The sequence below is a fragment of the Cheilinus undulatus genome, linkage group 3, assembly GCF_018320785.1.
Source record: "Cheilinus undulatus linkage group 3, ASM1832078v1, whole genome shotgun sequence".
In the NCBI taxonomy this organism is placed as follows: domain Eukaryota; kingdom Metazoa; phylum Chordata; class Actinopteri; order Labriformes; family Labridae; genus Cheilinus; species Cheilinus undulatus.
In genome coordinates, this window is record NC_054867.1 from 23255468 (window position 1) to 23271255 (window position 15788).

Below are 15788 nucleotides of genomic sequence, written 5' to 3' on the forward strand. Positions count from 1 at the left end.
GTCCCTCCACCATACACTTCTGTCCATTTGTCTGTGTCTGTGAGGTGAGTACTGTAGATAGACACCTATGCACCTAAAAGACAGAACCCACAGCCCTGATAAAAAGAAACATGCATCATGTTATCTATCATACTGTGTACAGTGTATATTGTTGTAAAAATTATATTATGCTAACTTTATAGAAAATCTACATTGAGATGTGAGTTTATTACTCATATCTTTCTAAATATTGGACTAAGCGCTCCGTCATTTCCTCGTGTAAATGGTGGGGCCATGAGTAATTTGCACGGCTGTGAAACGGAGGAATAGGGGATCGTAAAATAAAGCACACTGTGCAAAAATCCGTTGTCTGCTCCACGTCTGATTTCCTGCAACCAAACCATTTCCAGATAATGGAGGTAGCTCCTCGTTTAGCAACAAACTCTTCCTCTGTTTCATCTCCGCCTTCCACCATGTTTGATATACTTCTGCGTGTGAGTTACGAGTGCGTCGCACTTGATGACTTATGTGTGCGCGACAATCGCAGACACATACGTCCTCAACCATAGCTTACCATTACTATCGTTGAATGCCGTTTTCTCATCGTGGAAAGTTTTTTTTTTGAGGTATATTGCAAACAATAGGATATCGCCCATTCCTAGTACATACAACTTTTCAGAGCATATCTGCTCTGAACTGTCAACACTGGAGTCAGAAATCATACTTTCTCTCTGAGTCATCACTTTGTCATATTATGACACACAGACACGATACACATATGTTTACATTTAGAGTGGGTTATCACTATCCACTTGAGTGGGTAAAAGTTTATAAAGACAGATTAAGAATGATTAAAAAACACACCCTCTCTTCATCTGCTGAAGAGCTCTGGTCTCTAGTCTCCACCAAATTCCAAATCCACATTAAACCCCACCCAAATCCCTCTGGAGACCCCTTCCTTTCTACACCAACAAAAACACTCCAACAGTAGAAGCTTATAAATGCATGTTTATCCCTCTTATTTTTTTTCTTTTTACTAATACCTCAAACATGGTCAAGTTAACCAGGTTTTTTTTTTCTTTTTCTCTTTTTTATCTTTGGTTGTTGGCTTTCCCCTAATGTGCTTGTTTTGTTGTTTATTTATTTCTGTTTGCTTTATGTCTGAATTTTTTTCTAGTATTCCTATGCTGTGTACTTGGCACTTGAAATTTAGCTCAGGCTTCTCACATATTTCTTGATCGTTGCTGAGGTGTTTCTGCACCTTAGTTGGGAGTCCACCTGGAGTGAATGAAATTGAATGGACATGATTCTCTGTTGTGCAAAGCATGTGAAAACCTGCTTTAAGTTAGCCAATAACTCCATATAAAGCCAAGCTTTCATGTGTTTTGCACAGAGTAGAATAATCCATCTAGCCACTCTGCCATAAAGCTGCAGTGATGGTTGTCCTTCTGGTACTTTGTCCCATCTCCACACAGGATCTCTGGAGCGACCATAAGGTTCTTGGTTACCTCTCTTTGTAAGGCCCTTCCCCCTGATTGCTCAGATTTTGCAGGGCTACCAGCTCTTGGTTGTGCCAAACTTCTGACATTTGACAATTATGGAGCTCTTGGGAACCTACAGCGCAACAGAATTTTTTTGTATCCTTCCCCAGATCTGTACCTTGAAACAATCCTGTCTCTGAGCTCTGCCAGCAGTTCCTTTGATGTCATGGCTTGGTTTTTGCTCTCATATGCATTGCCAGCTGAGAGGCCTGATGGACTCCTATCAAGGCGTAGACATCTCAGCAAAGATCAAGAGAAATTGAAGAAATTTGAGCTAAATTTCAAGTGTCTTTGCAAAGGGTCTGAAATCCTGTTTTCACTTTGGCCTGATGGGGTACGGAGTGTAGATTAATGAGAATGTAAATGATTTTATTTTTCACTGTAGCATGATGCTGCAACACAACAAAATTTAAAAAAGTAAAGAGGGTCTAAATACTTTCTGAACACACTGTTATAATATTAAGTCGCTGATAGTGTCAGAGAAAGCTGGGCTGAAAAACAGAGTATTTGCAAAAGAACAGAAAAGCTGAATGAAATAAAAAAACAGGACATTTAATGATAAACCCTGTTTAAGCACTGTATAGAGACTTTTACTGTCTTCTACATTCCGTTTTCTTCTGGTGTGATAGGCTGATTATGTTTGAAGCCTACCACTACCACATCAGCATGTTGCCATAATTTCTGTTAGAAATGGCAATGCAGCAAATGATGCCATTGGAAGACTGTGTTCATGGAAATACGCATGCAACATTTGAAGAGTCCAGGAACAGAATGAAATAAGGTGGAGGCAGCTGCCTCAAAGTTTTCAATGCTGGAAAACCCCTGAGTTTGTGATTATGAAGGAGGCTGAATAAGCTTTTAAGTCTTTTTAAGGTTAAATTAAAGATTATTTTGTAAATTTGTCCAAGTGAGTCTTCGCTGACTCAGTGATAGTGTAATGAAGGCCTGAATGGTTCAGTTAGAGAATTAATATTTGAGTGGGCCCTAATTACCTAGTCATTTTATAGTAATAAGTTGTAATTAACAAGAATATGGCATAATAAAGTGATAATTACCCTGTAATAAGTTGAATTTTACAAGTACTACCTGGTATTATGGTAATATGTATTTACCTAAGTAATAATGCAGTGATTACCAAGTATTTCCTTGCAATATTGCCACTTTTCTCTGGTAATCAGATGGTATTTTACCTTAACCCCTAACCTTCCATTACCTTAACACCCTAACCCTAAAAATTACTCAAAAATTATTCAGGCAAGACTCACCTTGATTCAGCGGGCCAAAATAAAGAAATTACCTGGGAATTATCAATCAACTTCAATAGAAAATTATCATCTTATTTAGAGGATATTATTTGGTAAAATACCACTTAAATACCAGAGAACTGCAACAATATTACCAGGGTTAGGGTTAGGTTTAGGGTAAAATACTACCTAATTACCAGAGAATTGTTACAAGGACTTATTTGGTAAATAATACATTATTACTTGGTTAATACTTCTTTAATATTACCAAGTTATTTATTAGTAAATAAAAGCTTATTACAAGGTAATTACTGAATTATTCTTGAGAAATTACTAGCTAATTACCACTTATTACTTTAAGATTACAAGGTAATTGGGACCCACTGAAATAAAGTGCTACCCTAAAATTAAAAATGTGCAACACTTGAAGAAAAACATCTGACATTGTAGGCAGTACAGGCCCTGATTGTCTCAATAGGTGTATTGAGAAAACCCATGCATTCTTCAGACAATCTAAGTGCATTACCACAGAAAATTAAACTCAAACCATTTTCACATTATTTTTCCAGGCTGGATACTCTGATGTGGTTTTCCGCTGTGAAGGCTGGCCTCTGTGTCTCCATGACAAAACCGTCATCCAGTTGGCCCCTGTGAACCCTTTGCTACTGCGTCCAGGAGACTTCTACCTGCAGGTGGAACCTTTCGGAGACCAAGCGGCTCGTATTGTCCTCAAAAGTCTTCTGGAGGAGGGCTGTCGAGAAGTGGAGGAGACCCCTGTCCCTGAGACTTCCTATCCATGCATTTTCACTGAAGAATGGCTGCAGGACATTAATGAAGGACGGCATGGGACTCCTCTGTCACGCTGCCTGCTTTGCACAGATCAAGGAGTTATCAAGTTACCCTGGGCTCAAATTGCCATCCCCGAGTTCTTAGATAAGCCTAAAGTGATGCACATGTATCGGGAATCTCCTCCTGAACCAAAACAGACTTCAGCTCCCTCCCATTTTAACTCCTCCACCCTCCCTGTGGAAGCCATATTTCTGCCTTCAAAAGACAGGATGTCCGCCTCTTTGAGACCTGCAGACTCTTCAAAACTCCTCAAAATGGACCAGGCAAGACGACTTCCAAAGTCCTGCGCCAAACCTTTAATCAAACCAGTGGGGTGGGTTTCTCCTAACACCTGGGACAGACCCAGCTATCGAGAGATTGAGGGTGATTACGTAGACCTGGTGGATGTCGCAAAAGAGAAGGACCAATCAAATCCACCCAGTTCAGTTTTGTTCAAACCAGTCAGACCTCCTCCACCTGTGCCACTTGGGAACCCTTGTGGACTCACAAAGCTGGGACATGAGCAAACAGAAGAAGATTTGAAGTGTCGGTACAGAGACTCATATGTGGCAGCACTGAAAAACCCTGTAGCTTTTGAGAGAGGGAGCATGGACCTCCTGGCTGCTTTGGAGGAGGTCGGCCTCTGTGAAGAGGTTGAGTTAAGATCTAAAGGTGCATTTGATGCACAAAAGCATGAACTTGGACACTTTTGTAACCACTGTAATAAACCTCTGATGAGTGATGGACTCAGACATGGATGTGAAACCAAACCAGAAGTCTTTGCCTCCCAGCTCCAAGACCCACATCCGACAGAAAACCTTATGAAGGAACCACCCATGGTTTTAAAATCCACCCCTGGTTTGAGTTACAGCCAGAAGGTTCACATGAAACTTATCTCCCACCAATCTGGACATAATCCTCCTGCTTATCCAGGACCAGAAGACTTTCTGGAGAACTGTCATGGTGACTTTAAGCCACATGAAAATGTAGAGGTTGTAAAGCCATCAGGGAAACACAAAGTTAAGGTCAGGTCTCTGTCCACTGTGTCAGAAACCTCTAAAGGGAGTCCACCTCTCTATAAACTCAACAACAGGAGCCACAGCGACATCTGCCCTGAAACAATAAGCAGCATGATGCAGTGTAAGAAAGGGGAAGTGATGGATCAGGTGACTCAGAAACTGGAGAAGAGAAAGTCAGCAAAAAAAGGTGAGCAAGCCAGAGTTTTACTTGTTTGATACAATATCTTATCCCTCTCTTTCTTCTTTTCAATCCAAACATTGATTAGATAAGATTAAGGATGACACTCCTCCACCATCACCACCATTCACCACTGTTTGTGTTGTCACAGATTATATGCACAGTGCAGAAATGAAGTTTGAATGTCTAACAGTCCAGCACTAACACTGTAGACTTGTTTTGGTCTCCTTAATGAGAACTAAACTTAGCTATGCAAGCTATGTAAGCTGTGTATCAAAGTTATCCACGTATCTAAAAAAGCTTTAGCTATGTAGCTAATGCAGCTAAAGCTAGTCACAAAGTTGCTACACAAGCTATCAATCTACATTATCTATATCATTTTCAAAGCAAAGTTAGCTTAAGCTACATTTGCTAAAGCTTCCGTTGCTTGAGCTTATCTTGCTAAAGCAAACTTAGCTATATTTTCTTATTACATAGCCAGCTATGTTAGCTTCAGCTAAAGCTAACATAACTTAAGCAAGCGACTTTTTGTGTGACCACTTCTAAATGAGTCTATACATCATTTAATCCCAGATTAGACCTCTGACCTTTTCCCTGTTTCATTTATAAAATGTTGCATAGTCTGTCATGTTTGCAATGTCAATATTTTATGAATGTAACTGTCAGACTTCTTTTTTAATAACATGGATTCTTTTTTTTTTAATTTAATTTAATTTTTTTTTCAAAAACTGGAACTACATTATACCAGCAAATTATGGCAGTTCAGTTCTGACAGACTGTGTCTCTGATGTATTAAATTATTAAATTGATGTCATTAAATGTTGAAATGATGTTATTTGCTATTATTTGCTAATGCTAATATAAAGAATAAATTTACCATGAAGTAATGTTTATTAACATTACTTCTAACTATGTTGAAGTGACAGTGTTAAAGTCACAATTTCCCCATGAAGCAAAGACTTAGATCAAGTAAAAGTTTAACTAGCAGTACCCTAGCAAAAGTAGCCATAAGAAGGGACTTTCTGACAATGGTCAGTGGAGCGATCAGAGAGCCAACCAATGGTCGGTTAGGATGTCAATAGAGCTCTTATTAGCATCAGAAACAGATTCATACTAAAATTCTACGAAAAAGGGACCAAAAGGAATAACTAAGCATGGTAAGAGCTCAGTAAAATGGCAGTATTTGGATTTTCTGTGTAGATTCATGTCCCATTTGTTAACATGGAGAAGGCAGAACTTAAAACCTACACTGTCAGTCAGCAGGGGAACTTCTAAATATTTGGCTTCACTTCTGTGGAGCTGTCATTCTTTTTTATACAGTCTTTGAATCCCATCCTCACACAGAGTATTGTTTTAGCTGCACACACAGTCGTTTGTCATGATCTGTTGTTTGATGCTTCAAGGGCCACTGAACATTCAAGTCAGACAGACTGATTGAAACTCGACCATGACCTCGCATGCTTCAGGGAACGCAGATCATAAAGGCTCTCTGGAAAGAGGGTTCAGAGTTCAGAGAGCAGGGTTGGGTATGATCCTCCTCGAGGGATTCTCCCACTGCTGTCTGCTTTCTCCTGCACTTTATCCCCTCTACCCAGGGAGTAAACGGAAATATCATGCTGCACCCCTAAGAAAGGAAGGGCCTGAACTCAATGTGTAAAGGGGAAGAGCAGGACATTCTTGTACTGTAAAAAAGACAGAATAACATGCAAGAAGGAGGTTTCTGCATCCCCTGCTCTCCACTGGCAGGCTCCCTTGTACTCTCAGAGGGGCACGCTGAGATCTTGACTGGAGACATGCTTGTCATGGACTATTAGGGTAGGAAGGGGGAAAGTACAGACAAGGCTTTGTTAGCTCTAAGGAGAGGCCAATTAGGACGTCTGAAATCAAAGCCAGGCTTAGTAGCTGGGCCACCATAGTGTTTTGTGTCCAGTGTCTGGAGGCTATCTGCACACAGATGTGCAGCTGCATCCTTGTTGATAGAGGACAACTAAGAGAAATTGAAAAAAAAAAGAACAACTACAACTAGACAGAAAAGACAGTTGTTGAGAGTTGGTGGTTTAATATAAGTCTCCATGATTTACAGTCTCCTAAAGATTTAATATTAGCAATAATGTAATGCTCTCATTATAACTTTCTACATTTGATTGTCCTTTAAACAACGTTTTTTGTTGTTTGCATGCAGACTCTCAGTCACCTAAGAGTGAGACTCCTTCCACTGCAGATGGACCAGACTACCAGCTCCATAATTTAAAGATAGAAAAGCCACCCTCTCCACAAGTTCCACATCCGTCTGCAAGTTCTGACACGCCACTCTCCACTCAAACAGAGGAATCAAGTTTCAGCCGCATCAGTGGTCTGCTTGAACTGGGCATTATCTGTTTACCAGGTAGGCTATTTCATTCATAATAACCTGAGCAATCAACTTAATGCAAAAACCTCTGCTTGAGGCATCACTGGTGTGTATTAGAGCTGTCACCATACCAAAAATATGACTCTGATATCAATGTAAGGATCACAGTCAGTGTTAGTGTTAATGCATTACAAAATAATCAATTAATTTGCCCTTGGGTTACTTTTTTGTTTTAAAAAGTAATGTAACAGGAATTTTGAAACTCACACAAACTAATTTTAGAACACTTTTTAAATCAAATTAACCCCAGTCTTGAAAAAAAATCTACAAAAACACTTCCTTACTATCCTATCCTATTCTTCGTTGGAAACAAAAAAGAAAAAAAAGTGTAAGTGTCCCTAGCTTATTTAGCTTGTGAGATGTCAGAGAGGACATCATAAGCACTGTACTAAAGGAATCACTGTTAGTCACAACCTCTATGTGATACTTTATGCTTCTGCCCAGAGTTCTAATATTTCAAGACTATACGGCTGCAGACTGTTCATCTGGGACGCTGTATATCTCAGAACAGAAATGAATGCTAAAACTAAAAAAAATGGGATTAAACTTCTGTCTGTTTAGGGTCAGGGTAAGAGTTGAAATGAGAGTTAGGATACTGAAAGTTATGAGTCAAAAACCTGACCTGCAAAACCTGATTACAAAACATTTAATAGACTGGAATAAACAGTCTGTTTAGAGGAAAAAGCTTGTCATCCATGAAATCATTCCAGTGCAGAAAACATAGCTTACGTAGCTTCATTAGCTGAATAAGCTACATAGATAATGTAGCTTTAGAGCTTTATAGATAATGTAGCTATAGCAATGCTCACAAAGCAGCTACACAGGCTATGTATCGATAGGATCTGCATAGCTACATTAGCTTTAGCGATGATTGCAAAAGCTCACACTGCTACAGCTAATTTTGCCATAGCTAACAGAGCTGGATTAGGTACAGAGCTCTCGTTAGCTAACAGAGGTGTGTTAGCTATGGAGCTACATTAGCTATCTGAGCTACATTAGCTACACACATACCTTAGCTCTGTAGCTCTGTTAACTAACGTAGCTCCATAGCTAATATAACTAAAGCTGAGCTCACAAAGCAGCTATATTAGCTAAGTAGGTACGCTATCTGTGTAGCTAAGTTAGGTTTGCTAAAGCTCACATTGGATAAGACCTCTGAACTTTTTTTATTTCTGTTTTATGTATTAAATATTTCTCGGTCTAAAATGTTTCCAATGTGGTTATTTCATGAATGTAACTGTCAGACTTTGTTTTTGAATTATGTTGAATTTGTTTTTAAAAATCTTAAACTGCAACTACGTTGTAGTGGCAAATAATGCAATCCAAAAGTACTCCAAAGAGTTACCTTTTTCAGTATGTAATGCAGTATCATGAAAAGTCGTTATCCAACATGTTACATTGTCTAAGTAACTGATCTCTAAATACTAGATATTAAAACAACGCTTGAAACTGAATTCAAACTGGGCCACTGCTTCATTTGTCAAGACTTGTACTGTTTAAACATGAATTGTCAGGTCATGTCTACCATTAGGTGAACTTCCTGCTTCTTTAAAGCTGCCACCTAGTGGACATGCAGATATAATATTTTCAGGACTCTCATGTAAAAGAGATTCTTGTATCCCACTGGGAATGCAGCAGAGTCAGACTTGGCTTAGAACTTAGAAGTACTCTACATCTGCTCATCATAGAGTTGAATAAAGAGGAGTCAAAAGGAACAGAGTTTTAGAGTGGTGTGCAATACTAATGGTATTGTCTTAATGTCAGAGAGATGATTTTTAAAAAGCATTTGAAAAATTCATTATTCATTACTAACTTTTTCTCTGTCCTGTCTCTGTCTTCAGGCAGCAGGGACAGGACAGGCAGGGCGGTCGTGGAGGTCCATGCTGGCAGACAGGAGTGGAATTCCCCTCTGGTGTCCGCCCAGAGTCTTTGTGAATTACTGCTCTACCTACACTCCATTCCAAGGTACTGAAACAAAGAAAGATGATTTCCCTGTATCAAATGTTGTATTTGAGATGGGTTTTTGAGATATTTGACTCAAGTATTGACTGGGGAGCTCTTTAGTTTTCAAGTAGAGGAAGCTATTGTTGTTGGCTTACCCAATAACTCCCATATATGCTGGTATGTAATGAAAGGTTTGACCACAGGATGGCAACAGAGGACTGTTTGAAATACTTCCATTGTCCAGAGGAGAACAACTTCATATCTTGTGTCCTGCCTATATGAACATCACATTTCATTTCTTTTATATCTTGTGATTAAACAAATATAAAACTACAATATTACAACAAAAATGTTTCCAAAAAGGTCCCACTTCAAGATGGACGGCAGTTCCACTGACCTGTGCCGACCCTCTGCCAGACCAGTGTCAGCACTCAGACCTCACAGGTCTACTCACAAACGCTCATAGCTTTGTTGTTTGTACTGGGTTTAATGGGGTCTTTGAAGTTCAAATAAAGCTATTTTAACAAATACTTTGGCATTTCCCTGTCCCCACCAAAGAGCCATACCACAACAGGCTGTAGCCAGGCTGGCTGCCAGCTGTCTGGTATGCAGAGTCTCGCTAGAATTAGCAGCTACGTCTGTTGATGAGGGCTCGCAAAACAGTGACACAAGAAAAGGCCATAAAGAGGAGTGCGTGAAGGCGTTGAAGTGTGGAAGAGGGTGTGTGATGAAGACAGAAGAAGATAAACATATAGATCAGAGAAGTGGAATAAGTGGGTGCTGCTGAAAGTGATAGAGGGAACATGTTTTAACTGGAATCGACACTCTGTTTTTGTAGGAAAGAAGTTCAAGAATTGGGAATGACTTTAGTCATCAATGCCAGGAAGAAGCCTCCTTCACTTTACTTCTACAGAGCTCTGCTGATGGCCCAGGTTAACCTTCACACACACACGTCAGAATCAACAATACTGGACACGCACTCATACACACAGCAAGTGATCAGATTCACAGACCTGGGCTGCCTGCATATATGGGGGTCAACCTTAGCACTAGGGGAGGGTGGCCCAGACTTTTCCACTAAGGGCCACATACAATAATATGGATGGATGGATGGTGGGGGCACTGTCTTATACCTCACTTTTATAGTACTGAAGCCACTAAATCCAGTCTACTTTTAGTTAAGATGTGCTAAATGATTGCATAGGCTTATTACTAGCTGACAAGGCAAATAACCTTGGGTTTTAATAAGGCTAGTCAGATTTCAGGGTGGCCCTGGTTGGCTCTGGCTATCACTAACTCCACCCTGGTCAGAATGAGAATGTTGTTCCATACCAGAGAATGAACAGTGCTGCCTCAGTTTAAGTCATGAAAAAAGCACATCAATAAATAATCCTGTTAATATTTTTGTTTACAGAATTGTCATAGTAGAACTGCCTAGTGCTGAAAGTAAAATATACACTAATCTAAATTAATTAATGCCGTCTTCACAAATTAAAATTTTTCTGTGTTTTCTTATTGACAGACGAGTATAGTTTTATGTTACCTTCCTGGATGAGCCCCCAGGTTAACACATTTTTCATTTATGTTTTGGCATTTGCTGCCAAAATGGGCCAAGGGCCGTTTCTGACCCCCAGGCCATAGTTTGGACACCTCTGCAGTAGGCCATCTACTTCCCAAGCCAGCCTCCATTTTGCACACACATTTAGCAGGGCAATGCATAAGATGAAATTATAAAATGACAACCATGCTTAGTCCTGAATGGATAGCATTGGGAAAGACAATAATAAAATAATCCTTTAGTAAAACAAGGTTAAAACCTTATACGCAGGCGGCCCAGGTTTAAATCAGGCCTGTGGCCCTTTACCACGTGTCTCTCTCCCATTTCTGATTCTATCCACTGTCCTCCTCCTATGTAATAAAGGCATGAAAGGCCCAAAATAAATCTTAAAAAAAAAAAGACTTTAAATCAAACTTTCAATCAGTGAAAACAATCAATAAAAAACAATATAACAGCTAAGATGGGAATTTAACATTGATTAGTAAATACATGATAGATAATAAGAATACAACCATCAGTCTTTAAAATATAAATTACACCAATTTTCACAGTTTGTTACATCATGGGTAATAAAGTTAAGATTAAAATAATATACCGTCGACAGTACAACTTTGAATATTCCCAAAATATATATATATATATATAGCTTTACTATTAATCAATAAAAGAATAGTACATTTAACAAGGTAAAAAATAACAGAATATTGATCCTTAAAAACAAGGTGTTGTGAATATGGCAGCTGGTTTAAATTTAGTTTTGGGTGTTGTCTTTCCATTAAAATTTTCATCAGTTTTAGTCTCATTTTTGTCACTTTCATTTCTCAAAATTTTAGACTAGATTAGGAATGTTAGCATCAAAACATTAATGAAATTAAAGTCTATAAATACAACATTATTGTTAATTTAATCTATACAGTTTTCAGTCCCATTAATGGCTTGTTTAATGTCCCTGTCAGTACACTTTGGTACGCCACTGCAATGTCTCCCGGCTGTCACAGTGATGTAAAATAAGTCCACCACGGCTACTAAATGTCTCATTTCACTTCAGTAAAAAATCATGGACAGCTTTGTGGACACATCAGGAATCACCTTGGCCTTTTGTTGTCAAACATAAGTTATTTTTGTGGTTAGCTTCATGTCAGAATCGTCAATCTACTGCTCCCGAAGTTTCTTTTTTATTTCTTCCTTTTTTATTTTTTTAAGATATTAAAAATCCAGGATGTAACAAGAGCAGTTTTAAAAACAAATAAATAAAATTGTTGAACTGCAAATTGCATCCAAAGAAAAAAGGAAATTAAATGTGATTAAATAAAGAAATTCTGGCATACACATGGCCTTGATTAGGTTGCAGCCCATGTACGTGGGTGGCCGGGGTTAATGTTCAGCCTGTGGCTTTTTCATGGCATGTCCCAACTCTCTCATCACTTTCTCCACCTCTATCCACTGTTCTACCTCTCTAATAAATGAAAAAAGCCCCCAAGATTAATTAAAACTATCTTCAAACATGAAAAAAAAAAATCTGTGATTTACCTTAATTTTTAAAATTAATTGTTTTACAGCTATAGAATAGATTTTGTCACTGAAAACCCAAAATCATTTTAGTCCATTATCAACCCATTAAAATGAGAACATTTTAGTCATTACTTTTAATCAAAATATTTTTCCCTCTGAACTACAGTTATTTAATTAAACAAATTTTATAATTACTCTAACTGTAAAACATTCAGAACAATTGACTACCATACTTTTATTAATCTAAAATATAGTGATAAAAATATTGAAATAACTTGAATGCTCTCTCCATCTCTGCTTGTTTGTTTTGTCAGAGTTTTAGTCTCAAAATTTATTTTTAGCTTGTTAAGGTCCAGTCTTCCTCATAAAAAACGTTGTCAACTTACATCTTGAGTCATATTTTGGTTCAGAAATCAAAAAGTTGAAATGAAATAGCAGATTTTTTTATTCATGGCGATGTGTGCCAAGACTTGTTGAGGTCAGAAGTCTGTGGTAGGGTCATGCTGGTCAGGTTTCACACACATTATATGAAGCCTATAAGAAAGCATGTTTATCTTAATCCAGTAAACAGTGCCATTTTTTTACTTAACATGTTAGATTTTGCTGTTCTGTCTTACTTCTTTATACAGGAGCAAGCTCTCCATGCTGTCCACAGCATCATCATGTTGGTGGATAAAGACACTTCTCCCCGACCAGAGAAACAGCCAGGGTTACAGGTTAGAAGAAAACATTTCGACAGTTATTTGACTCTACAGAAGAATTTTTCAAGCCTAGATTTTCCTTTGTCTTTAAGATGGACATGGTGACGTCTATGAAATCTCTCCATAAGACGGTGGAAGCCTCCCAGCTGACGTCTGACCTGGGTGGGACGTTCACTTACAGTCACAGCGACTGGCTGCAGTTCCATCAGGTAATATATGAATGTTTACAGAGCCACTGCAGCTGTGATAGCACAGCCCACCCTCGCTTTACTTTACTTTGGAGTTTCCCCAAGACTGCTGTTTAACACACCCACATCAAACATCCATCATCTGTGAGTGAGTCAGGGGAGGATGTGGTCATATGGAGAGAGAGCTCAATCCTATCAGAAGATTTATTAGATTATTCTCTATAATGAGAATTACTGACAAATCAAAGAAGGTTGATATTCTGCAAATGGTCAAAACAATGGATCCTTTAATTTTAGAAGCTCAGGTCCAGCAGTGCAAAAGCATGATCATACACTGATCATGAGTCATGTAAACAAATTTGGTTTTAAAGAATAATTTATCTGTCAGTTAGCCAGTTTATGTGACAAGATTTAAATTTGCTTTCGCTGCATTTAAGTCTTCTGTGAGGAACTTTCAGTTTGTGCTAAGGACCACACCAAGGACCTTTGATGGGAGCCAACCCCTCTATTGCAAAATGTTGGTATTTCTTCTACAATACAATGGCAAAAAAATAAGGATGCAGCTTTCTAATTTGTTTACTTATTTTTGTCCACAATTTATAATCTTGTTAATTTTTCATTTTCAATGTCTCTTCTGGTAACAGTACTATAATTTATGTCTTAACAATAATCAAAAAGAAGAGTTACAGTCAACACGTTCTTAGATTTTCCTCATTATACATTCATTAAATTTCATCACGTCTTCCTGTGTGTGTCATAATTAAACTGAATGATGAGCACATAGATCAGTCACATCCAAAATGATATGTTGTCCCCCTTCCCCATTATAGTTTCCATGACCCCCTCCAGCACCCCCTGGTGACCCTTCAGGGAGGTTTTTACCCCCACTTTTGAAAATTAGTGCCCCCAATAAAAAACATATCTCAGTTCATCTGCTCTTGGGTTCAGGGCTGACCACCTGTGGTGTTTTCTGTCATATACAGAGAGCAAATATGCAGTGTCTGTTCTCCCTAGAGCTCCAGGGGTCATAACAAAGCGTCATATTTATTGTTCATTCCCACTGAGTCATGAATTGAATCATTTCAGAGGCTGGTTTCATTCATGACTGACCTGCGGGGGGCTGACTGCCTGTTGCAGAGGGCCATCAAGAAGGTGGACGGCAGTAAAACCTTAGACACTGCACAGGTAAAATTAAACAGCAGAGTGATGTTAAATCATTTCTATGTAGTGGACATGGTCAGACTTGTTGGCTTTTATCCGGTGTTTGTACAGGAGGTGCAGCAGTGCATTCATGAACAGAGGGCTTCAATGAAAGAAGTGCTGGAAGACACTCGGCTGGTCACTCTGCAGAGGGAGGGAGGGGCTTTACTGGCCAGGATGAGAAAAGAGGAGTTCAGGTTCCCACAGTCTGAGGACTACAGGTATCACAACATGTTTCAAGCTGGTTTTCTTGTGATTCTTGCATCATATATTGTGTTGTGCACCAACATTTAAGCATGGATGACTAGAAAAAAAACACCTAATTGAGTGGCTTTATTTAAGTCACACATTTAGCTTTAGTGACACAATAAGCACTCCCTCCCAGTGTGTTATTAAAGTAAAATAACATGGTCATGTCTGGTGTTTTTGTCTTTAAATTTGTCCATGTTTGTTGCAGAGATTCTCTTGACTCAGTGACCAGTCTGTATAACCAGGTGGAGGAGAAACTCCACATGCTGGTAATGAGATCAAACGAGTCGCTGCAGCAGCTGGAGTTCCTCTTCAGACTCCGAGAGATGGAGGCCAAACTTAGCACGGTACGACTGCATTCATCCAGCTCACTGTATATGAAATATGTGTCAGAACAGCTGAAATCCATTAGTTTACTCGATGTGGAAAATGAGACGCTCAGAGCTTGCCAAGCTATTAAATCAACATTGCATAATTCTATATCACATCTTTCAGGCTGGGATGTGGTTCAGTGCAGACGGGGAGCAGAGGCTGAAGGACTCTTATGCAACAGATGATACCCTGGTGTGCACTGAAACGGCTATGCAGCACTTTGATCTGTTTCTCAAAGACTCAAAGGTATTAAAGGAATCTAACAAGAGTGGTTTAGATGTGAGAGAAGGTAACCTTGTATAGATACAGTTGGCTCAAGACAATATGCACTAAACGTCACATCAGCTTCATGAAAGCAGACCGTTAACCCCAATGCTTAGAAGATTTTGTGTGGCTTTCTGCAATACAAAGACACTTACAGACCTTCGTTATTCTAGCTTTACATTAACCCAACCAAAACACAAAGATCAGCAGGAGAACAATGTGGCCAGAGGTCATCTGGTGGGAGGATGAGCTTTGTCCATCTGTGGGATCCAAAATGATGCAGCAGATTAACTTATATTTTTAGTTTAGGTTGTAATTTCAACAGAGAATATGATTTTACCTCTTACCAGGTAATTCAACCAAGCAGCAGAAGAAAACTGGGAATGGCACTGTGGTCCCTTGGACCCTTTCATCTAGACTTTAATAACACACTGGCAACAATCAGACCATATTCTTATACATTTATAAATGTTTAGTCTATTATCAATTTATAGTAACGACACAGTAAAGGACATCGTAGCTTCTTATAATTATCATCAGAAATTACAATTTGTGCATTTTTGTCCTGCTGCTGTGTCTGTGGAAATATGTGTCTCTCTTT

At 38.9% G+C, this 15788-nt stretch overlaps 1 protein-coding gene across 1 annotated transcript in view; it reads left to right on the top strand.

Annotated features, from left to right (window-relative positions):
• quo (quattro) overlaps window positions 1–15788 on the top strand; it is a 52640-nt gene that overhangs the window by 20569 nt on the left and 16283 nt on the right. The window contains exons 3-12 of the mRNA XM_041783319.1: window positions 3334–4798; window positions 6972–7175; window positions 9041–9164; window positions 9982–10075; window positions 12843–12929; window positions 13007–13123; window positions 14189–14287; window positions 14375–14523; window positions 14760–14898; window positions 15047–15169. Of these exons, the coding sequence (XP_041639253.1) occupies window positions 3334–4798; window positions 6972–7175; window positions 9041–9164; window positions 9982–10075; window positions 12843–12929; window positions 13007–13123; window positions 14189–14287; window positions 14375–14523; window positions 14760–14898; window positions 15047–15169 (2601 nt within the window). The remainder of the gene's footprint in view (window positions 1–3333; window positions 4799–6971; window positions 7176–9040; window positions 9165–9981; window positions 10076–12842; window positions 12930–13006; window positions 13124–14188; window positions 14288–14374; window positions 14524–14759; window positions 14899–15046; window positions 15170–15788) is intronic.